The 27,317-nt window shown below is 56.0% G+C and overlaps 1 protein-coding gene, 1 long non-coding RNA gene and 1 other non-coding gene across 4 annotated transcripts in view; 1 reads left to right on the top strand and 2 right to left on the bottom strand.

The window, feature by feature from the left end:
* RIN3 (Ras and Rab interactor 3) overlaps positions 1 to 27,317 on the bottom strand; it is a 131,214-nt gene that overhangs the window by 21,575 nt on the left and 82,322 nt on the right. For both annotated transcript variants that reach the window (XM_084970081.1, XM_084970080.1), the window contains 4 exons: positions 23,748 to 23,820; positions 14,653 to 14,744; positions 4,367 to 5,962; positions 1,816 to 2,124 (listed from right to left, as the gene is read on the bottom strand). In XM_084970081.1, coding sequence (XP_084826207.1) covers positions 1,816 to 2,124; positions 4,367 to 5,962; positions 14,653 to 14,744; positions 23,748 to 23,820 — 2,070 coding nt within the window. The remainder of the gene's footprint in view (positions 1 to 1,815; positions 2,125 to 4,366; positions 5,963 to 14,652; positions 14,745 to 23,747; positions 23,821 to 27,317) is intronic.
* On the top strand, positions 8,512 to 10,345 carry LOC146401894 (uncharacterized). Its single transcript, XR_014811314.1, has 3 exons — positions 8,512 to 8,639; positions 9,189 to 9,289; positions 10,210 to 10,345. It is a non-coding gene; the product is annotated as an uncharacterized LOC146401894 (long non-coding RNA).
* Positions 16,890 to 16,953, bottom strand: LOC146401893 (small nucleolar RNA SNORD77). The gene has a single exon (XR_014811753.1). It is a non-coding gene; the product is annotated as a small nucleolar RNA SNORD77 (small nucleolar RNA).

Below are 27,317 nucleotides of genomic sequence, written 5' to 3'. Positions count from 1 at the left end.
CTGCCTGCGAGGGAGCCTCTCCACGGTAAGAGGACCATGCACCATGCCCCATCACACACTAACCAATGCTTCCTGTTGGCCTGTGGCCAAACGGGCCTGGCCTCAAGGCAGGCGGAGAACCCCTTCCCTCAAACAGCCACCCGCGGGTAAGCCCACTAGGCACTGTGCACCGAGGGTGACATTTTACATATGCTGTTTCTAATAGTCGCAAGGGACCAAGCAGGGCTTCTACCGTGAGGGGGTCTTAGGTTCGCCTCTTTGAAAAGCAGCTTCCCCAGAGGAGGACACGGAGTCTTCAGGGGTTAAGGAGAGCATTCAAGGTCACACAGGTAATAAGGGACAGATCAGGAATTTGAACCCAGGTCTGTATGGCAACAGAGGTAACAATCCTTCCGCTCTCTGTCACCACAGCTGCCATGTACAGTTACACAGGTTGCTTACTGCACAAGGACCTCTAGCGCAAGTGGTCATTAGGAGATGAAATCCAGCTAGCGTTCTGTTCACCAGGTGCGCACACGTGCTGTGACGCTGGCTCTCGTCTGCCTGGAGGAGCGCCGTGGCAGATTGTATGTGGTCCCTCTGATTCCCTCCCTCCATCCGCACCCCTCGCTACGTGCTTCTGCGGCTCTTCTCATGAAGAAAGGAAGTCTAGTTTCTCATTCCTGAAATCCGGGCTAGTCTTGTGACTAAACAAGTCAGAGAAATGTGTCAGGGTGGCATGGTGCCAGTTCAAGTCCAGGCCGAGAGGTCTTGCAGGCTGCATTCATCCTCCTGGACCCCATCTACCCGCATGGGCACAAACTCGGGCTTACTTGCTGGAGGAGCAGAAACACGTGGCCCAGGCACCTCCCTTCCAGACCAGTCAACAGCCAATCAACCACCCAGCATATGGGCAAGGCCATCCTCACCCAGCCGGCCTCCTTAGCAGCCTCTCTGGGTACGGACCCTCGAGCTAGCGCAGCAAAGCTCAGGGACCCCAGACCACATCAGCAGGACTATAAACTGACTTACATGACTGCCATGGGTGAAACTGGGTCCTTCCGAAATTCATATGTTGAAGTGCTAGCCCTCAGTGGCTTGGGAGGTGACCTTATTTGGACATAGGTCATGGTGGATATAATTAGTTAGGATGAGATCACCCTGGTGTAGGGTGGGCCTCTAATCCAACATGACTGACGTCCTCAGAAAAAGGGGAAATTGGGACACAGGCACGCACACAGAGAGCAAGCCAGGCCAAGGCTGCAGCGATGCTGCCCCAGGCCCCAGGCAGAAAGGATGGGGACACATCTTCCCTGTGGCCTTCAGGGCACAGGGCGCTGCTGACACCTCAGTCTCAGACTGTCAGCCTCCAGACTGTGAGGCCTAGGAGGTGCACAGAACGCCGATTCCTGATTCCTACAAAGGCACAGCATGGGCTGGCTTGCTCACCTGCCTCCAGTGAGCCAGCCAGTCACGGCCCTCCTCCTGTCCCAAGGTAACCCCTCGAGGTACCCAGGAATTCCACTGCACCACGTCTACTCCTGCCTCCACAGGCTGAATCGGGGAGGCTTTTCTGGTGCCTTCCAGGGGCTCGGGAGTTCTGCTTTTTGGCTACACTTGCAGCATGAGGAAGTTCCCAGGCCAGAGATGGAACGAGCGCCACAGCAACACCCCAAGCCACAGCAGTGACAATGCCAGATCCTTAACCCGCTAAGCCACCAGGGAACTCCTGGCTCTGGAGTTCTTGAGGTGCAGAGGTTGCAGGCTCCTCCAACACGGCTGCTCCGGGGATGGAGTGAGAGCCCCCAGCCCAGCCCCTCCCGGCTGCCTGCCTACCTGGGTTGCCGAGGGCCATGGAGTCGTAGATGAGCTTACAGGTCTTGAGCAGGATGGAGATCTTCTTCTCGGGCGAGTAGGCCTTGTGCATGCTGGCAAACTTCTGCAGGATCTTCTCCATGATGGGCACCTCGGGCACGCTGGTGGTCACGCCCAGGTCGGTGGTGGTGGTGGCCAGGATCACCAGCTGGTTCTCCTTGAGCTGCTGCAGCGAGCCGTCCTTGCTGTGGATCTCCCACAGGCAGGTGTTGATGGCTTCCTTCAGGGGCTTTAGGACACACTTGTACAAGGCCGACTCCACGATCGCTTCTGCGGGCGGGCGAGAGCGGGAGGGTGAGGAAACCAGCTGCGGGGATCCTGCGCCAGGCCTGCGGCTATCCCATCCCTGGTCCTCGGTCACACGCATCGTCCCAGCACACCCTACAGTCCCGACATGTGACACACGGTAGCACACTCAGCAGAAAGCCACTCTGCCAAGGGCCCAGGAGCCCTCCAGGATGGAGGCATGGTATCCTAAAGCTTTTTACAGGGCCTAGCACAGGTTAAACTCTCACAGGGCTGCCTACCAGTACAGAGCCTCAGAGGCCACTAGTCACACGGGAAGTTGTGCAGTGTACAACCTGTGCAGCAGTACCTGGAGGGCCTGGGTGCCCAGTAAATGTTTGGTAGAGGTATTCCTTTTTTTTGTTTGGCCGTGCCCACAGCCTGTGTGAGTTCCTGGGCCAGGGACTGAACCCTCACCACAGCAGTGACCAAAGCCACTGTAGTGACAATGCCAAATCCTGAACCTGCTGCACCACGGGAGAATTCCAAGGCAGAGTTATTCTTACTTTTGTCTTTTTATGGCTGCACCCAAGGCACATGGAAGTTCCCAAGCCAGGATCTGAATCTGAGCTGCAGCTGCAGCAACAATGGATCCTGTAACCCACTGCGCCAGGCTGAGGATTGAGCCCGCACCTTCCGTAGTGACCTAAGCCGCTGCAGTTGGATTCTTAACCCACTGTGCCAGGGTGGGAACTCCTACAGTTATTCTTCATGTCTCTCAATCCCCAAATCCTCTTGACTCTGATCTCAAGAGTATGGTATAGCCACTTCCACAGCTACCACCTTGACCTGGCTGTCATCATCTCTTACCTGAGTTATGTCCATAGCCTCTTGCCCTGGCTTCTTTTAGTCCATTCTCAACACAGCAACCAGCATAAGCCTTTTATGCCATGTTTGATCACGACATTCCTCTGCTCAGAACCCTGTAACGGCTCCCATCTCATGCCCGATGGAAGCCAAAGTCCTTCCTGTGGCCTGCAAGCCCTCTCTGTGACCTTTCTCTGTGACCTCTCTCACTCATCACCTTGCTTGCTCCCTGTGCTCATGCTGCTCTGGCAGTCTGCCAGGCTTGCTCCTGCCTCAGGGCCTTTGCACCTGCTACTTCCAGTGCCTGCAGGAACACACAGGGTTCTATCCACATGGCTTATTCCTTCTCTGTTCAGAATGTCAGCTTATCCAAGAGGCGGGCTGATCAGCTAGTGGAAGGAGAATTAGTCATCTGTGATCTCACAGCAACTCTGCGACATACACGCCATTACCCCACTGGACAGATGGACCAACTTCAGGCTCTGCAGGTGGGGGGGGGGGCGGTCACACAGCGCGTTGGGGGTTGAACAAGGATTTGAACCTGGGCTGACTTGACATCAGGGCAATGACCAGCTTTGGTTGGCAGTAAGGAAATATTCCTGGGACGTCTCTGTGGTTCTACCCAGTCCCAGAGGGAAGGTCTCAGCTATTGGTCCAGTGGGGAAAGGTCCCTGTAGGGAGACGCCTGAGCTGTCCCAGGGCCTGGGAGGCGAGGGAGGGGCCCAGGTTCCCAGGGCTGAGTTCAGCGGAGGCCCAGATAAGCTCCCTGGCCGTGTGGGCGGGGCTGGCCCAGGACTGGGTTTGGGGCTGGTCCTGGCTGCCCTGGGGCCTCATCTTCCACCTCCCTCCTCCCCTTTGCTTCTCCAGCCTCTTCAAGAGGAGAACACGTGGCCGTCCTTGCCTTCCTGGCCCCTCTCCCGTCCATCCTTCCAGGCCCTCAGAGCCTCTGCAGCTAGAGGGGTGACGACCTGGAAGTGGGGACCTGCGGTCAGCTTCCCCACTGCCCCGCTCCCCCACGACCTTGGCCAAGTCCTTTCCCTTTTCAGGACCTTTTCCCTCATCTGCAAAATAAGACCCCAGGCCCTCTGGGGTCCCTTCATCTCTGAAGCCACCAGGTCTCCAGAGACCGCCCCTGGCCCTCAGCAGCCACGCGTGTCAGCACTTCTTTGGCCTCTGACTGCTCCTGGTGACTTCTCTCCCCCATACCACCAGGAGCGGGGCGCAGCCCAGCTCTTAGGTGGTTAAGGGTCTTCTGCCACCTAACTGGGCACAGGGGCCGAACGTGGAACAAAGGGGCAGAAGGGAAGAGGGGTTAGTTCCTGGAAAGGGCGGACTGCCCGGGATTAGCCCTGGCTCCCACCCACTCCCAGCCGCTGCGCTGTGGGGCCTGGACAGGCCGGGGCCGGGGCCGGGGACCGACCTAGCTCCTCCTCGGAGTGCAGGGCAGGGTCCACCAGCGCCTTGAGCTCGGTGCTCTGCAGCAGGTAGCTCTTGAGCTGGGTCATCATGGTGCGGATCTCCTGCAGCATCTCGGTGCTGGAGGCCTGGTGCGTCATCATCTCCAGGCTGTAGACTTTGTAGTCCTGCACCAGGTTGCCGAAGTACGTGGCCTTGTCCTGGGCCAGCTCCACCACCTTCTTGTACAGCTTGCGGTTGTTGGAGAGGAAGGCGTTGAAGACGCTGGAGAAGCTGGCGAAGCTCAGGCGGTGCCGCGCTTTGCCCAGGATCACGGAGGGCTTCTTCTTCATGCCGCCACAGCCGCCCCCGCTGGGGCCGCTGAAATGCTCCAGCTCCTCCTCCGTGCTGCTGGTCGAGTAGGAGTCCTGGTCTGTGGCCGTGGCAGGCACTCCCAAGCTGTCCGAGAGGGAGGCCAGGGAGCCCTTGAACTCCGACGCGCTCTGAGGCTGGGCCCTGGCCCGGGCCTGCGGGCTCTGAGTCCTGGTAGGGGAGGCAGGACCCTGGCCTTCTCTGGGTGGACCAGGCGTGGGATTCTTGGGGGCCGCCCCCTCCGCAGAACGTTCAGCGCTCTCCAAGGGGGTTGGCAGGACCGAGGCCAGCTGCCGGGAGATCCGTTTCTTCCTGGGGGGCGGGACCGGGGGTTGCCGGATCTTCCTCGGAGGCTCTGGCATGCTGCCCGGCTCGCTGGCTTGGGCCGCTGCTTCCTGGCCTGGCTCTGTGGTCCTCTGAGGCCTGTCCCCAGGGCTGTCTGAGGTCCCCTGGGGAGGCAGGCTGAGCGGTGATGCCCTGGAGAGGCTCGGCGGGCCCCCCTCTGCCGCTGCCCCACTGTCCACCTTCCCTGCACCCTGGCCCTCCAGGGAGACCTTCTCCGAGATGCGTCGTCTGGGAGGGGCAGGGGGGAGGGCCTTCTTGGCAGGCACTGGAGGGGCGGGGGTCTGCAAGGGGCTGGGGGCCGCCCCCGGCTTCATCTCTTCCTCCCTGAGGGGGGCCAGGCCTGCGAGGAGGCGTGGGAGCCTCTCACAGGCTGTCATGGGTGGCTGGCTCGGAGGGTCAGGGGGGCCCGGAGCATGGGGTGCGAGGTGGGGGGCAGACGCTGGGGGTGTGGGAGGAAGGGCCTCTGGAAGTGGGGGAGCAGCCGCTGGGGGAGAACCAGGCGAAGGGCAGGCCGGAGCGGGAGCGGGGGGTGCAGGAGGCCGGCTGGAGCTGGGGGGATGGAGGGGCAGCGCCGGGGGAGGGGGCGCCGGGCGGCGAGGGGCCCACCTGCAGGTGGGTGAGGTAGCGTCGGAGGTGGGAGGCGGCGGGCGCGAGGGGCCGCTTCCAGGGGGCGGCGGGGGGGCCGGCAGGGCGCTGCTGCAGTCCTCGATGAAGATGGGGTTCACAAACCACAGGCGGCCGTTTCCTAAGGACAGTTCGATTTCACACGAGCAGTTTTCGCAGTTTTCGCAACGCGAGGGGGACCTGAGGCTGGAGGCTGGGGGTGCTCCGGGGGCTGGGTCTCTTGGGGGCTCCGCTGGGCTCCCACCTCCTCGCCGGGGGTTCAGCGAGGAGTCCCAGAAGCCTGTGGAGATGAGAGAGGGAGAGGCGGTCAGTCCTGATGATGAGGCGGGGCCTGCCTGGCCGGGGTGGTGTTTGTGGTCCCTGATGACTGGGGGCAGGGCCGGGGGAGGGCCGTCACGGTGTTTGCTTCACTGCTCAGAGGGTTGTTTTCCCTTCTCAGACTGTTTTAAGCCTCGCCCACCACTTCCTGCCTCGAGAGGGGAAGCCCCGTGCCATCCTCCCCAGCAGTGCCAGGGAGGGGTCTGGAGGGGGCTGGTACCAGGCTCAGCTTCAGTTCTGTCCCCTGGCGTGTGACAGCCCACCATGGAGGGCGCTCATGACCCAGGTGGAGGCAGGTGCGGGATGGAGGGGACAGAAGGCCTGCGTCCCCTGCAGCTGAGCCGGTGGGTGCTCTGGGGCAGGTCACCGGAACTTTCTCGGCCTCAGTCTTGTCATCTTTAGAAGGTGGTGGTGGTGGGGGGGGTCCTGACAGGAAAGATGCTTTGGGCCTGTTTCGGCCACCATGGTTGTCACAGCAGAAAGAACGAACCTGTGGATTGTGGCCAGTGAGCTCAGACCTGAACACCCGTGTGGGGAATACCTGCCTGCTTTGAAACGATGCTGATTCTGGTCAGTCTCGGTGCTAAAACAGGAAACTGCCCTGCGCCCCCAGCCCAGAGAGCTGGGTCGCTGCGCTGCTGCGTGGAGTTCCCGCCCAGGGCTTTCTTCTGACTCAGCCCATGACCATGGCCACCAAAGCAGGCCTGTCTCTCTCTCTCTTTTTTTTTAATCTTTCTGCCTTTTCTAGGACCGCTTCCCACGGCATATGGAGGTTCCCGGGCTAGGGGTCTACTCAGAGCCGTAGCTACTGGCCTATGCCAGAGCCACAGCAACATGGGATCCGAGCTGTGTCTGCGACCTAAACCACAGGTCACGGCAATGCCGGATCCCTAACCCACTGAGCAAGGCCAGGGATCAAACCCGCAACCCCATGGTTCCTAGTCGGATTTGTTAACCACTGAGCCACGACGGGAACTCCAGGCCTGTCCCTCTTCAGACACTGTTGGCCAAGGCCAGGCTCGTTCAGGGTAGGGGCATGGAATGACCAAGCTGAAAGGGCGCTGGGGGTCAACTAGCTCAGGCGAGTTCTTGACCTCTTGGTACCAAGCTCTACGAAGAATCTGACAAAAGCCCAGGATGCTCCAAAAAAGGGCCCAGGGGCCCAGTTTGAGAACAGTGTCAGGTGGCCGGCAGGTCACTGTGAGCTCAGTCAAGCAGCTCCTCCTGGAGAGGAGTGTGGAAGCCAGGCCTTGTTCAGTCTGTTAATTTCAGAGATGGATAATGCCAATTCCTGGTGGATGACAGGGTCAGGCCTCCAGCCTCCCACCCAGGGCTCCACACTGGAGTCACCAGCAAGAAAACTACCAAAAATAACATCAAAGGCAATACCAGGGGAGTTCCGGTCGTAGCTCAGGGGTTAATGAATCTGGCATCCATGAAGACACAGGTACAATCCCTGGTCTTGCTCAGTGGGTTAAGGATCTGGCGATGCCGTGAGCTGTGGTGTGGGTCACAGATAGAGCTCAGATCCCGCGTGGATGTGGCTGTGGCTGTGGTGTATGTAGGCTGGCAGCTGTAGCTCTGATTCAACCCCTAACCTGGGAACCTCTATATGCCGAGGGTGTGGCCTTAAAAAAAAGACCAAAGGGAAAAAAAAAAAAAAAAAGGCAATACCAGGAACGCACATACATTGAGTTCTGGCTGTGTGGGTGCCCTGCCTCAAAGGAACAATGTCACCGATCCCTGACCACTGGCCTTTGGTGTAAGCCGTCATGTCCTTATCTTACAGATGAAGATAAGAGACCCAGAGAGATGAAAGAATTTTCCCAAGGTCACCAGGTCACACATGAAGGAGATAGAGTTTGAACGAGGTCACACAAGTTCTAAAGGCCGTGTGCTCAGCCGCTGTGTTGCTCGGTCCCCCTTCATAGGAACTTGCAACACTTCCCATCTCGGTTGCTCTCCTGGCGTAAGTGAGCGGCAGGGCGGTGTGCGCCCCGGGACTGGGATGTGGTAAGAACACAGCAGGCTCTTGACATGGAAAGAAGGGAGGCGTGGCAAGATGGCCGAGGGGAGCTGCATGTGTGTGTGTGTGTTGGGGGGGTGCCCTAAGCAACGGGCACCCCCAGGGATGGGGGGCTTAGTACCTTGCTGGCCAGGGTATCATAAACCCAATCAGGGTGAGCAGGATGGGATCCCAGGGCAGGGGGGCTGCTGAGAAACTGACAGAGTGGTGTGTGAGTCCTCTCTGAGCTGGGCGGTTGCAGAGGAGGGGAGCGGGGCTCCTGGTTTAGCTGGGACCTGGGCAGAGACCCCCATGTCTGGAAGTCCGACTGTCGTGGCCAACTGGGATGATAAGTTTTACCTTGTCATCCACGGTCAAAAGGATGACAAGCTTTCACAGGACCCTTGCCAATGTGCAAGCCTCTGCGCACCTGCCAGCCTCGCCCGAGGGCACCACCTGTCTCTGGGCTCCCACACCATCCTGGCGGGCTGTGCTTCATGGCTGCCTGGGTGCTCTGCTTTCTTGGGCAGCTATGGACCCCTCCAGGACCGGTCCATTCTCCTTGAAAGTCTTCGTAGCAAGGAGCGACAAGCAGCCAGTTTGACTCCGAAGTGACGGGGCAGCAGCCCCATAGGTGAGCTGAGGTCCCCACGGCTCACCTCCAAGTTCCCATAAGGCCCTTCCTTTGGGTGAAGGTGCAGTCACAGGGTAGATGATCCACGGAACTTCCCACCTACGGCCAGACCCTCCCACCTTTGCTCCCCTAGATCAAGGTCACAGCCTGCCTCCCCGCCCCCACTGTGCCCCCAGTCTGTTCTACTCTTCGGGGTGCCATGCCAGGCATATGGTAGGCCCTGGACTGCTATTTGTTCCAGAATTGCTTTGGCCTGGCATGCAGGGGCTGGGGGCTCTGGCTCTGTACATCCTTTCTGCTGCCACCTGCTGGATCTCCACCTGACTCTGCTGTCGTTTTTTTCCTGGACGGGCCGTGGGCTGGCCCTCCCGCCTCACCCCCAAGCTTGAGGTCTTGGTCGATGTTGTTCCCTCCGCTTGGAATGCTTTTCCCAGCCCCGCCACCTGATAAATCCCTGCTCATCCTTCAAGACTCAGGTCAAAGATCACCAGTTCGGAGGAGGCTTCCTGACACATTCAGGCCTCATCCACGCTCCCCCGTCCTCCCCAGGCCTGGGTACATGCTCTGACGGAAGAAACCCACCCGGTGGCTGTAATTCTCTGGTTTCATCCTGAACCACGGGAAGACGTCTAAAGGCCAAACGTGAAAATGTGAGACAACGAGAGGAGGGAGGCCAAAAGCTCCCTAAGTGATGGACCCCCAGCCAGACAGCTCGCCCCGGGATAACAGGGTCGGGGGTCGGGGTAGGGGGGTGGAGGGGTGGGGGTGGGGCGCTCATCAAACAAAGAAAAAAGAACACATTTTCCGCCCCAGACTTGGATTCTGAGATGAGTGGAAGAGACAGCGCGGTTCAGGGAATCGGGCTCGGGGCCTGGGTGTCTAGGAACTGCTCCCCTGTGCTGCACACAGGCCTGGTGGGTGCGCCCCACTGCACAGAGCCTCCGGGGAAGCTGGGACTTGAGGAGCTGTACCCTGGGGTCTGGGGGCCTTTGAAGGGAACTCAGTGGCAGTGCAGGTCGTTATGCTTAAAAAAGGAAGTGGGTAACTTTCTCTGCAGCCTACAGATGTCAAGGCCAGGGGAGAAGCGGAAGGCTGTCATGCAATCCCAGTGGTTGGCAAGACTGGGAGCTTCTGTGCCCATTGGCACCGGGCCAGGCCTCAGCTCAGTGGCCAGAGTTCCCCTGAGGGCCCAGGCCTTCATGGCTTCTGGGCTGCTCTTTGACCAAGGCAGATGCTTTGCTGGCCCTGTGGCCTCCTGTGTCTTGGCTGGGGATGTGTCTTGGGTCCAACCCTCCAAACCTTAGAGAGCCTGGGAAGGGCCAGGTGCTGGGCTGTTGACCCTGAGGGCAAAGACGACAGTCGTTTTGCACCTGAGGAGCCCTGGGCGCGTGGCAGGACAGAGGAGGGATGAGTAAATGCAGCCAAGTATTCCAGGTGCCATGGAAACTGCTAGAAAGTCCAATAAGATCAGTGAGTGAATGTCTTTGTGGCATCCCAAAGACAGGTTATGGGACAGCCATTCAAACTGGACTGTTCAATGAATTTTGTTTTTTTTTTTTTTGCTTTTTAGGGCGGCACCTACGGCACCTAGGGGTTGAATCAGAGCTGCAGCTGCCGGCCTACACCACAGCCATGGCAACCCCGGATCTGAGCCGGATCTGTGACCTATGCCACAGTTTATGGCAATGCCGAATCCTTAACCCACTAAGCAAGGCCAGGGATCAAACCCTCATCCTCAGACTATATCTGGTCCTTAATCCACTGAGCCACAATGGGAATTCCCTCAATGAGTTTTTAATAACTAGGAAAATTCTCATTATATAACATAAAGGAAAAAGCATGGAAGAGCTATGGGACGTATGCTTTTTCTCTTTTTTTTTTTTTTTGTCTTTTCTAGGACCGCACCCATGGCATATGGAGGTTCCCAGGCTAGAGGTCTATTCAGAGCTGGAGCCATCGGCCTATACCACAGCCACAGCAAAGCCAGATCCAAGCCGCATCTGTGACCTACACCACAGCTCACGGCAACGCTGGATCCTTAACCTACTGAGTGAGGCCAGGGATCGAACCCACAACCTCATGGTTCTTAGTCAGATTTGTTAACCACTGTGCCACGATGGGAACTCCACATATGCTTTTTCTAAACATAGTTTTAAAATATTAAACATATGTACACTGCAAAGCAAACCTGTCTGAGAACCTCTGTGAATTGAACCCCTATGTACCACTGCTTTCTCTAGGTTCCTTTTGCACTTAGAATTAACTGCATGCAGTTTAGCGCTGAACTGTTCCCTGTGTTAGTTTTCTGGCCCCAACATTATACCTCCGTAGCCTGCCCTTTCGCATGTTGGCTTTTTCAAGGCCAAACGCAGACTTTCTTACATCAGCTCATGAGAGAATGTTCTGGGCTGTCACATGATGCTGAGCCTGCAGGTCAATAGCCGTGTTTCAGCAACATCGCTTCTGACCGAAGAGCGGGCTTGTGCAATGATCTGGATATTTATGACATTTATTCATTCTGTTATAAGTGAGTACAGTGCCAGAAAAAGAAAACTGCTGACCCCAGTGATAGGAAACACATATGCCTCGTAGACTTATTGCAACGGCGAGATCCTCAGGTGGGATGTGGGTGGGAGGCGGAGCCTGGCTGACGGAGGGATCAGAGCCGGAGCCTGGGGTTAAGGAGGAGGCTGAGCTGTGTGCAGAGATCATTCTGCTGCCTGCAAAGTCCGGCTGAACTTTTGCTCCATGTCACGGAGATTCGCCAGCATCCTTTCACCAAATCCACTTTTATCTGAGCTAGTTTGAGTGGGTTTCACTTTTTGGCCGCTTTGACACGGCACAATGCCTGGCACATCTGGGCCCTTGGCAAGTGCCGCTCTTTGCATGTCTATCGTCTTGTCATCACCAGTGCAGGGGAAGGGGGGGGGGGCTGCACATCTCAGAGTCAAGGTCTCCAGCTTCTGACAGGACGTGCCCCTCACTCCGGTCTCTGTGCATGCTCAGGATGGGCTGAAAACTTAACCCTTCCTCGGCTCTAGGGCAAGCCTATCCTGGCGAGCCTTGCTTATGTCCTTCAGCCCTTCGGGACGCCAGATCTGATCAGAATCCTCCGGTTCTTAGGCTGCAATGTACTCAGGTTTCATTTAAATCCCCTTCTCAAGGAAGGGCATATGGCAGACCATCTGAACTGCCGCTGGCTTCCTAGATGGCAACCTCCCCTCTCCACGTCCTTGATGTGCCTGAGGTCAAGCTGGCCCAGGATAGAAGGGCCTGTCTGTTCCAGAAAGGAATGTGGTTCTCCCAAGAGGAGCAGCTTGTTTTATAATCAGATGTTGCTACGGCCTAGGGCCCTCCCCATGTGCGGTGAACCTGCGGGGCCCTGGGGCGGTGGGTCCCCGGGGTTCCTGCCTCCACCCACCCCCAGTGAGCCTATGGGCTGCAGCAGAATGAACCCCCCCCCCCCCACAGATAAGCCTCCCCAGACAGAGCTCTGGCTTCTCACTCTCCCCACCAGCTTGGCCTCAAAACTGGCCCCTGACTGCTCACGGCAAAAGCAACTGAGAAGGTGCCGGGGCTGTGGGGCGACTGCAGGGAGCCAGGAAGCCCTGGCGCTCATCCCAGCTTGCTCCTTCCACCTGGACCGCATTGCACAAGCTTCTCAGCTGTGCAAAGACTTGATTTTCTGTCTTTCAAATGGGGACACGAGGATGACACAAGCAGTGCCAAGGGCGTGGCAACGAGAGTGTCACTCATGCCATTTGAGACCTCAAGAGGGCTTGTCATTGGCACTGTGAGAGTTACAAGAAGGTCACCTGTCCCACATCCAAGCTTCCGGGAGGCGAACAGCCCAATAACTATACTATCTGGGCCCAAGTACAGGGTTTATTCCCAATATCAACTGAAAACTGGCCCTGGAGTTTAGAAACAGGGTAAAACAGACCGAGGAGAGCCTGGATAAAAGTTTAGGGGCAGGACGTCTCCTGTAGTGCAGCAGATTAAGGGTCCAGCATTGTTGTGGCAGCAACTTGGGTCACTGCTGTGGCAAGGGTTTGATCCCTGGCCTGGGAACTTCCACATGCCTTAGGAGCAGCCAAAAAAAAAAAAAAAAAAAGAGTTTAAGGGCAGCATGAGCTAGTGAGTGGGTGCTGGGGCCCAACTGCCCAGCCTTCCACGGGCCATGTGACACTGGACATGTTGCTCAACCCCTCGTGCCTGTGTCTGCCAAACAGCAGGGATCCCAGTGACAGAACCTACTTGATAGGGTTGTTTGAAGATTTGACGAGTCAATGCAGGTAAAGAGGTTAGAGCAAGGTCAGTGATCATTAAATATTGACTCCTACTGAAAGAGGACTCCAACTCCCTGGCCTTGGACCACGAGCTGCCTGGTGGCACCTCATGTATTGCTGCCCCTGGGTGGTGGACAGCGGCTGGCCTGGGAGCCAAGGGGTGTCTTCTCTGATCCCAGATCCGCACCTAACGTCTTCTATGGCCTGGTCCTGCCGTCTTGGTCAACCTTTCTTCCATTCAATCAGCACTGGTGAGAATGCACCTCTGTGTTCCAGGCACCGTACTCAGCCAGGTGCAATGCAGGTTCTTGACTGTGGTTTATTTATTTATTCATATATTTATTTATTTATTTTTGCTTTCTAGGGCTGCACCTATGGCATATGGAGGTTCCCAGGTTAGGAGTCTAACTGGAGCTATAGTTGCTGGCCTACACCACAGCCCCACACAGCAACACGGGATCTGAGCAGAGTCTGCAACCTACACCACAGTTCATGGCAACGCTGGATCCTTAACCCACTGAGTGAGGCCAGGGATCGAACCTGCATCCTCATGGATACTGGTCGGGCTCATTATCGTTAAGCCACAGCAGGAACGTCCTATTTATTTATTTTTTAAAATATGGCAAATATTTGTTTATTTATTTATTTGCTGTGTCCCCCTCTCCCCACTGCCCCCCAAGGCATATGGAATTTCCCGGGCAAGGGATTGAACCTGTGCCACAGTTACAACCTGCACCACCGCCGTGATCCTTAACCTGCTGTGCCACATGGGAACTTCCATCCTGGGCACAGTTTAGAGTTCTGCTTTTTTTTTTTTTTAATTGAGGTATGATTGATTTACACCTATTATATTAGTTTCAGGTTACAACATAATAATTCAACATTTTTATAGATTATCCTCCATCTAAAGTTATTATAAAATATTGGCTATAATCCCTGTGTGTTTTAGTCTTGATTAAAGACTTATTAACTGCTTTGACCATAAGGTGACCTGGCCTCTGCCAGGACTGGGGGGCCCCCAGAGGCGCTGGCTTGGCCCTGGCAGCTCCAGACTTGGTGAGCTTGGGCTCCCCGAAGGCCAGCATGGTGAGGCCGTGTCCGGGGTCGGTGCTGGCTCAGCGAAGCCCATCACATGGAAAGGGCCCAGCGAGTGAGCGCTCTCCCTGTAATTATGTGGAAGGGCTGAGATGGAAACTCTCTGGCCTTCTTCTCTCCTTGTACTTCAAAAGGTCGGAGGGGTGAGGGGTGGGGGGGGTGCTAAGTCCAGCACTGGGTAGGGGGCAGGCCAGGGAGGCGGGGGTGGGCGGTGGGGACACTCCAGTTCCCGACCACATTCAGACTGCTTTTCCTTCTGTGACAGCCGCTGTCACCCAAGTCTCTGGCCATCGCTGAGAAGGACCCTGGCATTTGGTTCAGCTTCTCCCAGCTACACCCTGCCCCGGGTCAGCCTGGGCAGGCCCTGACCAGCCACAGCTCCCTCAGACCCAGCGAGACTGTGCAGCAGACCTCCCAGCTGCTGTTAAAGGCGCCACTTTGAAAAGTGGGGGAGTGTCCTGCCACAGGGCCTCGGCAGCCTGGGGTAGGGCGCAGGCGGTTCCGTGGGAGCTGGGGCTCAGGATCCCACTTGGGCTCAGCCTGAGGGGCTGCCCCGCTGCACAGGCGGTCATGGGGGCAGTTCTCTCAATAAAGCCTCGCCACCTCCCCTGACCCCCGAGGGGACTTACCCAGGCCCAGCTTGGAGATGGTGTCCAGGTCTGGGAAGCTGCTGGCTTCAAGGATGGCCTGCGGCAGCCTCAGCGTGAAGGGCAGTAAATCTCTGCGGAGACACAAGGGGTTGAGGTCATGCCTGGGGAGGGATCCCTGTATCTGTTCCCAGCCTCCACCGCCCAGACCCCCAGCTCATGGAGGAAGAACCCTGGAAACCCCGCTGGCTACCGGGCTCTCCAAACAGGCTGGAAACTTCCCTGGGACCGAGGGGCAGAGTCCTGAGGCTGAGGGAGCAGCCGGTCACTCCAAGTCCTGTGCCTGCGCCAGCATCCCAGAGATGCGAGGCCCTCCTTGGGGGTAGGGGTGGGGGAGAGGCTTTGTCCCGTTTTCCTGGCCCCCGGAAGCCAGGCAGCTTCCTCTAGAGGTGCTATTCCAGGTAGAGTGAGTGACCCACCCCTTCCAGCCTCTGACTCTCTCTGCTCCAGACTGAGCTGTGCACTGGGCGCACAGTCAGACCGCCCCTGTGAGCACACAGTCAGACCACCCCTATGAGCACACAGTCAGACACTCCCCAATGAGCAGAGTCAGACTGCCCCTGTGAACACAGTCAAATATCCCCCCAGTGAGCATACAAATAGCCCCCCTGTGAACAGTCACCCTCTGTGAGTACACAGTCAAATATACCCACTGTGAGCACACAGTCAGACTGCCCCTGTGAGCGCAGACCTCCCCTGTGAGTGCACAGTCAGACCTCCCCTGTGAACACATAAATATCCCCCGTGAGTGCAGAGACACCCCCCCAGTGCGCACACAGACCTCCCCTGTGAGCACAGATATTCCCCAGTGAGCACACAGACACCCCCCAGTGAGCACCCCTGCAGCACAGCAGCCAGCTCTATCTGTTGCCATTGGTCTCAACAGGGACCCGTTCAGGGATCTCTCCAGAGACCTCCCAGAAGGGACCTGGAGACCCACCCCCTTCACTGTACAGCTGGGGAAACTGAGGCCTAGAGAGGGAAGAAAGACGTCCAGGCCTGGACGCACGGTGGGTCGAGGGCAGACGGGCTGAGCTGGGCCTCCTGACTTCCAGCCCAGGGCTGTTCTGTGGGGCCAGGAAGGGGGCGTGTGACCCTGCAGGGGCCCCAGGCTGGCTGGGTCCGATTCTACGTCTCAGCCAACCATCAAGGCCTGTCGCCGTCTGACCCTGACCGCTTTTCCAGCCGTATCCCCAGCTCTGTCCACCCTCTCGCCAAACCCCAATTCCATTCCCTGAAATCCCACCCTTCCTTGTCCCCTGACAGCCTTCCCTGATGGCCTTCTGTCCCCGGGGGTCCCCAGGGGTCTTCATGGCCTTACTATCTGCACTACAACCTGGGAGCTTCTGGGGACGGGGGGAGGCAGCTTCTCACCTCTCCGATGCCCCTGCAGTGCTTAGTACACACCGCAGAGGCTCAAGGAGCATCTGCTGAATGGATCCACCTGAACTCGGAGAAGTGGATCGGGGGAGACGAGGGTGGAGGGAGGGGGTGGGGACGGCAGGGGGCTGAGCCGCGATGGGAACTCCTCTGTTATTTGATTATTATTATTCGCACCACTACGACTACAACACAGCAACCTTATGGAGAGGCAAAATAATGTCTTCGTATGAATTAATTCTGGATCAGAATCCCCTGGGGGAGCTGCTCAAAATGCAGATTCCCAGATCCATGCCCAGGGGCTCCCAATGTTGGCTCTGAGGGTGGGCCAGGAATCCACATTTTTAGACAGCTCTCAAGTGGATCCTGAGGGCCAGAGTGCTGGGTGGGGCATCAGGGACGCCAAAGCAAGGGCTCTCAATAATTAGAAAAATTAAATCTCCAGATCTGTATGCGTGTATGGATGTATATATTCCTTATAAACTATTAAACTATTTTTAAGTTAAAAACATTTACTAAAATACACAGTTGTTTACTTTTCTTCTATCCATTCCACAAGCATCCATCCAGCTACCTGTCACTTGGAAAGTGGCATTGACCGCTGCATCTTCCATGCCTTGTGGGCAACCCCTCTCTTCACAGCTTTATACAAGAGTTCCCCCAAATCTGCATCCCAAGCAAGCCCTCCACAGATAATACCAGGTGCCCCCTAAAAAAGCTTGTCAAAGACTCAAGTCCATCCCTTCACCTTTCAGCTAATTCTTGCCTCGCGCCTACAAAAATAGAAAAGTTAGATTAGAAGTGGTACTTTAGGCTATTAGCCAAAGTTTGACTAATCCAGGTACATCAGACACGTTACCTCTTTTATATTCAATCTACCAAACTATGCAACCATCATAGTACAAACTATTAAACTATTAAGTCTGTTCAAATTCATTCACAACGGTAGAAATCTGAAAAGCAAGATTTTGAGAATAAGTGTTTTAACATTTGCCCCCGAGCTCTGGTGGGTCAGCTTGTGTACCTTGCGGGGTGCAAACGCCCCTCTCTGGAGACTTCTGTTCTTGCTGGTGATTTTTTGCTTTTGTTTTTGTCTTTTTTAGGGGCCACACCCGCTGCATATGGGGGTTCCCAGGCTAGCAGTCAAATCAGAGCTGTAGCTGCGGGCCTATGCCAGAGCCATAGCATCGCCAGATCCAAGCTGCGTCTGTGACTTAGACCACAGCTCACGGCAACACTGGATCCTTAACCCACTGAGCAAGGCCAGGGATCGAACCCTCGTTCTCAGGGATACTAGTTGTTCATTATCACTGAACAACAGCAGGAACACATAGCTGGTGATTTTCGATCATGACTGCCAGTAAGAGACACAGTTGGCATCATGTATAGCACGCGCACACACACACACGCACACACACAGACCCGTAGAGTTTTGCAAAACAAGACTTATTCCAACTACATGAGACATGCTCTGATATCTCCCAGCCTAGTCTAATTTTTTACAAAGAGCCGTACGCGATCTGCTCAGCTGATTTCACACCCCCTGTGAGGTGTTTTCTCAGACCAACAACCAGCTCCCCAATTCTCCAGACACCAGCGGGGTGGGGTGACCCACAAGCTGATTCCGACACTAAGCGCCTGGAGTCAGTGCAGACCCGCAGGTTGGAGCTCAGTCCCACCACTTCAGGTGCCCCCTGCAAGTCCCAGGCCACCCGGACATCTGAGCGACTGGCTACAAATCAGGGATTCCTCAGGTTTCCATAGTTTGCTGGATCGGCTCACAGTACTCAGAGAAACACTCCACGTCCGTTTCCTGGTTAATTATAAAGGATCCAAGTCAGAAACAGCCTGACGGAAGAGGCACAGGCAAGCCTGAGGGCCAGGGGCCCCTTCACTGCTGCTCTGGACGTGCCCCCTCCTGGCACCTCGGGGTGCCCATCAACTGGGAGGTCGGTGGGTGGGGCTGAAAGTTCCAGCCCTCTGAGTGCCTGTCCTCCTGGTGACCAGCCCCATCCTGAAGCTGTCTAGGCGCCCCTGTTTACGGGTTAGCATAAAGTCAGGTGGGACAGAGAGGGGCTCACTATGAATAACAAAAGACACCCCTATCATGCAGGAAGTTCCAAGATTTTAGTTGCTCTGTGTCTGGAAACTGGGAAAAGCCAAATCTATGTTATGTATTTATTGTGTTTTTAGGGCCACACCCATGGCATATGGAGGTTCCCAGGCCAGGGGTCAAATCAGAGCTGGAGCTGCGGGCCTGCGCCACAGCTACAGCCATGTGGGATCTGAGCCGCGTCTGCGACCTACACCACAGCTCACAGCAACACCGGATCCTTAACCCACGGAGTGAGGCCAGGGATCAGACCTGCATCCTCATGGATACTAGTCGGGTTCGTTACTGAGCCACGACAGGAACTCCCAAATCTATTTTTATATTATACCCTTACCTTCTAATGGGTCGTGACCCATGGATTAAAACCCCCTGGACCCTGTGTGTCATCTATTTAGTTCTTCAGTGCAGGCTGGCTTTCTCTTCCCCCGAGGTACCTGGCACTCCCCACCCTGCCCAGTCCCTGCAAAGTTTTGAGGTGACCAGGGGAGCACCTCCAGGATGGAAGGCCCTCAAAGCCCCACCGCTCCATTTCCCCACAGATCCTGGGTGACTTCTGCGGTTTTGAAAGTCGACCATTGTAAGAAGGCAAAACACAAATTCCTTTTGGGTAAAATAATGTTCTTAAGTGTCAGAATGGGAGAAAGACAGGAAACCAGCAGCATCTTCTGGAATTGACGGGCAGGCTAAAACCCTAGCTGGGTGGTTCTTGGCCAGGTGTCACTTTCATCTCCTGGTCTGACCTTGGACATGATGCCCTCTCATGGGGTTACTATAGAAACCACGCAGCGCAGCAGGGGGGCACCTAGTGGGGGGCTTGTTTGTTTCCTTCTCCTGCTGGGAGCTCTGGTCAAGGGTGCTTCTCCGGGCCTCTGAGCGGTGTGGCCAGGCTCCTTCCCTGGGCCCCCGTAACCAAGACCAGTCCAAAGGCACTACAGCCCCTGGCCAAGGGGCCTGGGGGTGCAGCTCCAGACACTGTGCTAACAGCCTCCTTCAAAAGCTGGGAGGCCCAGCCCGCCTCCCACTTCTCCTGCCAGGAGGAAGGGGACAGCTTAGTCACAAACTGGGCGCTGGGCCACTTCCGATGGGTCCGCCCTTCTTTCCTCATTTTAGTTACTGGCATCCACTTCCTGAGGCTGCTGACTCCTGACCAAAGGTTGCGCTGAGGATCAGACCTCACCATCCCTGTAAGGGGCTTAGCAGAGTGTCTTGCAACAGGAAGTGCTCCAGAAACGATCAAGTGTGTCCAAGCTCCTGTCCCCCAGGACAGGAACCCAGGCTCCCCTCCCCCTGCCCAGTCCTCCCTGCAGTGACAGCTCCACCCTCTCCTTTTCCCCACCCCGTGCCTGGGGCAGATGGCTCCACGAGGGCCTGGATGGCTGTGGCGCCCCCAGCTGGTGTCCACACTCCGCTTGCTTCAACCCACCACCCGCTGCAGCCCCTGGGCTCTGGGGGAGGGCAGCCTGACCATGAGCAGCAGGGGGCTCCCAGCACCCAGTGCATCTGATGCCCACCCACTGTCCGACTCCCCGGGCAGCCATTCCCAAGCTGCCCGCAGCCTGCCCACTGCCAGGCCTCTGCCCACGCTGTGTCCTCTGCTTGAATTATCCTCCTGCCCTTCTTTGCCTGGCCTCAGTGTCACCCTCCCTCGAAGAGGGCCTGGGCCCGCCCACCCGGATGTGAAGGGGAGGAGCTGCCGCTGGAGGGAAGCGGCAGTTGCGTCTTCTCGCTGTGGGCTTGGTACTGTGTGCCGGGCGGCAGCCTCAAGACTCAGGAATCGGACATTCTTGGGTTCAGACCCAGCTTAGGATTTAGCTGTGTGACCCGAGGCTGGTCACACTCCAGCCACAGCATCCTCACCTCGAACAGCAGTAAGAACACGCTCGAGCCTTTCTGGAGCGCTCACTCCGTGCCAGGCGCTCTGCTAAGCTCCTTACAAGGCTCTCCCAGTCCAGTCCTCCTGGGCACAGGCTGGGGCGGGGGTCCGGAGGCTCCTGAAGTGGGTCTGCAGTGATAAGACCTCCCCTGCAGCAGGGGTGCGGGGCAGAAAAGGCTCCGGGCAGCTCTGTGCAAGGCTGATGCCACGTAGACGCTGCCGCCCCACACGGACCCCTCAGGCGGTTTTTCCCAGCTCGGCCCACCCATCGCCCAGCCTCTTCGGGGTTCGCTCCTGACGACCCGGTGCCCGTGATCCTCAGAGGCTTGTCCTGGCACTCTGGAGCCTCACGGCCCACCCCACTGGCCCTATGGAGAGCCACAAAGCCTGGGTGTGCTGGCTTGAGGGTATGGAAGCCCATCCCCGTGGCTTTGTGGTGGCCTCGAGGTCTCCTTTCCGCGCCACAGCTGCCCTGGAGATCTGGCTGTGGCTGTGAGGCCCCTGCAGTGGCACCCCTGTCCCCGTTCTGCTCCCCACTCCCTTGTCCCTTCCTCCTTGGGGGCAGGTCCCTTAGTGCCCCCTGAAATATGGATCCTGCCTCCAAGTCTGCCCCTAGGAGATCCCCAGCTAAGCTTTACTGCATTTTCTTAGAAGCACTTCCCCAATCCTGGTTTGCCTTCTCCTGCCAGGAGGAAGGGGGCAGCTTAGGCACAACGCCCCAGTTTGTGGACTGGCTTGTTACAAAAGCAGATTATACACTATTGGATACCTGCTGAAAGTCTCAGTTCTCTTTATTTTGTATTTTCCAGGGCTGCACCTGTAGCATATGGAAGTTCCCAGGCTGGGGGTTGAATCCGAGCTACAGCTGCTGACCAGCAACACCAGATCCCAGCCGTGTCTGCGACCTACACCACAGCTCACGGCAATGCCAGATCCTTAACCCATGGAGCAGGGCCAGGGATCAAACCTGCGTCCTCATGTATCCTAGTCCGGTTCGTTACCACCGAGCCACAAGGGCAACTCCCCTGAAAGTCTCAGTTCTATGAAAGCAGTGCATCTAACAAGTAACTGAGAATAAAAGATAACTCAGGTCACAGAGGTAAAAAGAATAAGGGTGGTTGCTGCTTAATATAAATGAAAAAAAATGTGTGTGTGTTTTATACATGCAGATTCCTGTGCTCCAGGTCTATGGAATCAGAATCTCTGGGGTGGGACCCAGGAGTCTGGTTTTTTTTTTTTTTTTTTTTTCCATTTTCTTGGGCCGCTCCTGCAGCATATGGAGGTTCCCAGGCTAGGGGTCTAATCGGAGCTGTAGCCGCCAGCCCACATCTGCAACCTACACCACAGCCACGGCAACGCTGGATCCTTAATCCACTGAGCAAGGCCAGGGATCGAACCCGCAACCTCATGGTTCCTAGTCAGATTCGTTAACCACTGAGCCATGACGGCAACTCCAGGAGTCTATATTTTTAACCGGCTCCCTGAGTGACCGTGGGACCCAGCCAGGACTGGGAACCATCCCCAGAACCCTCACACCAGTCCACCCTCCAGCCCAAGCAGCAGTGTTCGAGTTAGGTTTGGGTGGCCCCCTTGAGGCAGAACCTCTGCCCTTCGGCACCGCTGATCCCAGCTCTCACAGGGACTGCGCTTGATGGACAGGTACCATGCCCGGCCCCAGAGGCCCCGCGTGGCCATCAGGGAGCAGGCTCTACCTTAGCCAGGACTGGCATCCATCACCTGAGTGTTCAGCATTGAGCAACGTGCCCCTCTGTGCAAGGCTCCGCAGGCCACCCAAAGACCCTTGAACCCTGCATCTCTGGTTCTGGCCTCTGGGTGTTTGGTTCTAGAGGAGGCTGCTCATTTAGATCTGAGAACTGAAGAGCCACACAGCTGTAGCTCTTTGGGGTTCCACCTTGGCTCGCGTCCCCTTGAGAGATGAGGCAACAGGGGCCAGGAGAGGTCAGGGGACTTGCCCAAGGGCATGCAGCTAGGTCACTCTGAGCTGGGGGCTCTTCCTCCAGCAGCATCTCACTCCTGAGAGGTGGCCCAACCCATGGAATTAGAACCCCAGCATATAGTGGGTATCAGGCAGTGTCCTGGCCCTTTATCTTACCTCTCCCTCTAGCATCTATGGAGTGGGTATTATTATTGCTATTATTATTTTGTCTTTTTATGGCCACACCTGAGACATATGGAAGTTCCCAGGCTAGGGGTCAAATCATAGCTGCAGCCGCTGGCCTACGCCACAGCCTCAGCAACATGGGATCTGAGCTGTATCTGTGACCTACACCACAGCTCACGGCAACCCTGGATCCCTAACCCACTGGGCGAGGCCAGGGCTGGAACCCACATCCTCATGGATCCTAGTCGGGTTCATTACAGCTGGGCCACAAAGGGAACTCCTGGAGTGGCTGCTACTGTGCCCATTTTACAGCAGAGGAAGTCGAGAGATTAGGATTAGCCCAGGCAGAGCCTCCTCACCTGCCCGCTTGCATCTCTCACAAGCGTCCTATCTTAATAAATCTATTTCTTCCCTATCAAAAAAAAAAAAAAGATTAGCTCAAAATCGGGGCTCTGCAATGACATTATCGTTCATTCATTCGCTCAATTCATTCACACGGCTAGCCTGTGCCAAATGCCAGGCTACGTGCCTTCTATTAAGGTAGAATTCCTGAGAACAGGAGAGGGTCTGACTCCAAGAGCTTAATATGTCATAAGGTACAAAGGAGCCAGGGTGCTACTGGTGCTTTGCCTGGTGGGCCTGGAGGGACACCCTAGGTCATGAGCATTGTCGTGGAACCTACACGAGTGTGGCAGCTTTAGCAAAGCCCTTGGAGCTTTATCTCCTTTGAATCTCCGTGCTGCCATTTAGCAAGTGCATGGCCTCGAGTAATTGCTTCGCTCAGTTTCAGCTTCCTCAGTCTGTAAAATGGGACGAACCAGAGTATTCACCACGTGGAATTGTTTGCCAGATTTAAAAAGATAATGGACATAAAACCCTTAGCACAGGGCTGGCTACCTGAGAGCCCTCAACAGGCAGCAGCTCTTAGCAACTTCTTCCCAGCATCACTTGTTCTGCCCCTGGGCCGCAGGAGGGTCCTGGTAGGTGGGAGGGGTGCTCTGAATTGAGTGTGGTTTTTCAGCAGAGGCAGCACGAATGGTCTCTCTGAAGCAGGGAGAGGTGGGCCTGGGGCCCTGGACCCCAAGACATCCTGCAGAGCCCAGGTCAAGTCCCTGTAGCTCCATTGGCTTCTGGCACCGCAATGTATTTTGACATTCCGGTTGACCTGCCACCAGTTATGAATAAATAGAGCCGCTTCGAGGGTGGTTACCAGACACCCACTCCACCCAGCCAGATCCAGTCATCACCAGGGCTCTCCCCCAGACCTACTGCCCCTGCAGGAAGTTCCTCCTCTAACTCCTTCAGAGGGGCAGGGCAGGACTCCAAGCTGTCCTGAAGCTGGAAGACAGGACATGGGGTGGTGGCCAGTGAGCCCGGGGGGACAGGGGGTGGTGAAGAAGGGCCTTTATCGGCTGGTCCCAGGGAGCAGCAGGGCCAACACCTCCTTTCATGGTTGCTGCCCCCTCTCTCTGCATCCTGTGGGCTGCACCCTTCTCTCTGGGGGCTTCCTGTGACACCCCCACCGCCCCCCGAGATGCATGGACATCTGCTGCCATCAGATGCCCTCCTGTGGGGCCAGGGTTACTCACCTACTGACACAGTAGAATGCGATCAGTCTGAAGATGTCCTCAAACACAAGCACCGAGCCTTCCAGGTACAGGACTGAGGAGAGATGACAGAGGCCGTGGGTGAGTGTCCCTGTCAGAGGGGAGGACGGTCCCCAGGGGAGGGCGTGTCTGCCCCTTGCTCACTGTGGGTCCAGCACTCGCCATGGTGCCTGACCTGCTGCGGCCCCATGTAGATCAGCTGCCAAATGGACTACAGGGAGCCGAGAAAGGAACATCTACGGAGTTAATAAACTGAGATTTCGGAGACCTCCCTCTTACAGCAGCTGGTGTTAACTAATACGAAAAAATCCTTTTTTTTTTTTTTTTTTTTTTTTAAGGGCAGCACCCGCAGCATATGGAGGTTCCCAGGCTAGGGGTCTAATTGGAGCTGCAGCCGCTGGCCTTTGCCAGAGCCACAGCCACACCAGATCCGAGCTGCGTCTGCAACCTACACCACAGGTCACAGCAACATTGGATCCTTAACCCACTGAGCAAGGCCAGGGATTGAACCTGAAACCTCTTGGTTCCTAGTCAGATTCATTTCTGCTGCACTATGACAGGAACTCTCAAAAAAATACATTTTGAGCAAAATAACACAGAAGACTGGGCTGTAAAAGCGGAATTTAGAAACACCCCAAATGAAACACGCAGGGTCATCTTCCCTCGACAATTCTGAGGACTGCGAGGGGCCAGCAGGAGGACAGATTCCCCGCCCTGCCGTGGCCTCCAGGAGGTTCACTGGCCCAGGGCTGCTGGACCGGGGCCACTGGCCTTTCACTCCTTGAACCCCAGGGCCTGTCAGAGCCTCACTTGATTTGGCTACACGGGTAAATCCAGGAGGGAGGGTGACTCCCATATTTTCCAGCTCTGACAAGGCAGAGGGATCAAAGCATTTGCCAAGAGCCCATCCCAGAGTGGACAGGGCTCCTCGGAGGGGCAGGATGCCCGGATGGGGCGGTCAGTGCCCAAAGCCGGGGTGGACTGAGCAGAGGAGAGCCTGGCGCCACTCTGTGAGCTGCTGCAGAGCTCCAGGGCGAGGAGCTCAGCCAAGTCGAGCCAGCTGCTCCACAGGGGCCTGGCAGCCGCCCACCCCACACCTCCTCTCATTCCAGGGCTCCATACACCCAACAAGTGCCCTGCGCTTGGGAACCTACAGTGAACTTCCTTAGGCATCAGAGAAACATGTGTGTATCATACTTCAGCTCTGACTTCCTGAGGTTCTTCTAGGGTCCGTGGAGTCGAGGGAGAAGGCAGGACCTGGGCCAGGCCTGGCTCTGACCCTGGGATCAAAGAGTGACTCTGCTTACATCCCTCCCTTCTCTGCACCTCCGTTCTTCTGCCTGCAGAGGGTCGGGGCCCTTCCAACCCTGAACACTCATGCATCTGGGTGACAGCAGCTGTTTTCAGAGCCTGGGACAGCATTCCACTGCACTGGTGATCTGTGAGATGGCTATAGGGGTTACACAAACCAACATGCTTTGTCCTAATAGCTTTTTCAATACTTTCCCTCTAACTATATACTATCGCACTGTTTTAAACAGTTAACATGAATTTGTTTTTGGTTTCGTTTGTTTGTTGTTCGCTTTTTAGGGCTGTACCCATAGCATATGGCTGTTTCCAGGCTAGGGGTCGAATCGGAGCTACAACTGCCAGCCTACACCACAGTCACAGCAACTCCAGATCCAAGCCACGTCTGCAAACTACACCAATGCTGGATCCTTAACCCACTGAGCAAGGCCAGGGATCAAACCCGCAACCTCATGGATCCTAGTTGGGTTTGTTTTCGCTGAGCCACAACAGGAATTCCCTAAACAGTTAACAAGATTTTAAAAAAATTACATTCATTGTCTATTTATGGCAAAGAGATCATGGTTTCCCCTTAGGATAGATATAAAAAATTTAAAAGGGAGTTAAAGAAAAATATGAAGTAGATTACGTACTCAGAGGTACTCGGAAGATGCCTATAAATGACAAGTCTGAGATAAATTGGTGAATGAAATTGCCACCCTCTGCTGGTTTATGGCCATGAGGCGGCCCACAGCGCCACCTAGTGGCCTATTGGTGCAGCGCCGACTCTCTCCACAGGGAGCCACACCAACTGGCCAAGGGAGGCTGGGGCCCAAAGACCTGTTTGTTGCTGGGAGAGATAGAGAAACGACAGCATCTGCAAAATGGGAACATAAAGATGTTTCTCACGAACCCTTTAAGGCGGATTAGTGTGATGCATGCAAAAAGCCTAGCCTCCTATATAGGGCCTGCTCTGCGGCTTCCCTTCACCATGGAGACCTGGTCTGACCTTTGCAGACATGGAGGAAACCTTTCAGATAGTGAGTCCCTCCCTCCCCTGGGCCTCTGGCACTTTCTGTAACGCCCACAGTCCCTTTAGACCTCGTTTACCCCACTCTGGCCAACTCCTCGGGTGCAGGGACCAGGGCTCTTTCGTCTGGGTAGCACAGTTCTAGATGTAGTGACCCAATCATAGTTTACGGTGATAACGGCAGATGTGCCAAAGCACAGGTGATGGTGCAGGCTCATGTGGGTTTCTCTGTGATCAGGCTTCTCAGCCCCAGCCCCAGCCTCCTGCGCAGGCCTCTCACCTCCCAACGTGGGAAGAGCATCTCTGTACACCAAGCGCCCCCCGCCTCCCCCCCCCGCCAGGGAGCTCCTGTCTGCCAGGGCCAGGGCCTTGCCCACCTTTGGGCCTCCCTTAGCACCTAGCATAGCGTGAGCAATGTGGTTTGGGAGACGATCGATGTTTGCTAAATGTCTGCCTGGGAGGGAGACCCCAGAGGAGCAGAGGCCCCGGGGGCACCTTGGCCAGAGTCTCCCACCTCATGGCTCAAAGCCCTCCCTCCAGGGGTCCAAGGGACCCCTCAGACTTGAGGGAGTCCTAACAGACAGCCTCACACCATTCACCGTTCGGGGGCACGGAGATAAATGCAAATCTCTGAGTTAAAGACTTCTTCGTCCCCATGGGCGGTGGTAGGGCTGTGTTCTGCTGGGCCTGGGGGTTGTGTGCGGGCACCCGGGGCCACACTGCCTGAGCATGACTACGTCACCGTCACATCACTGCTTATCGTCCCTGTGCCTCGGTTTCTTCAGCTGAACAGCAGGATAGTAAAGGAACCTCCTGCTATGGGTTGAATTGTGTCTCCCCAGAAAGATACGTTAGTCTTAACCTCTGGTAACCATGAATGTGACCTTATTTGGAAATAAAGTCTTTTTTTTTTTTTTTTCTTTTTACAGCCGCACCTGCAGCATATGGAAGTTCCCAGGCCAGGGGTTGAATCGGAGCTGTAGCTGCTGGCCTACGCCACAGCTTGGGGCAGCACTGGATCCCTAACTCACTGAGCAAGGCCAGCGATCAAACCTACATCCCTGTGTAGACTATGTTGGTCCTTAACCCACTGAGCCACAACGGGAACTCCTGAATCGTATACTTAAAATGGGCGAATTGTATGATACTGAATAGATTAAATAAATACATCTCCATAAAGCTATTATTAAAAAAATGCACACACACAGAGGACTGAATTTCATTTCCTGTATTAT

This window comes from Sus scrofa, chromosome 7 (genome assembly GCF_054392235.1).
Source record: "Sus scrofa isolate SSC_HxYL_T2T_F1_AM1 chromosome 7, Sscrofa_HxYL_maternal_Yorkshire_Landrace_v2.0, whole genome shotgun sequence".
Taxonomy (NCBI): domain Eukaryota; kingdom Metazoa; phylum Chordata; class Mammalia; order Artiodactyla; family Suidae; genus Sus; species Sus scrofa.
This window is presented reverse-complemented; position numbering and strand designations above follow the sequence as displayed.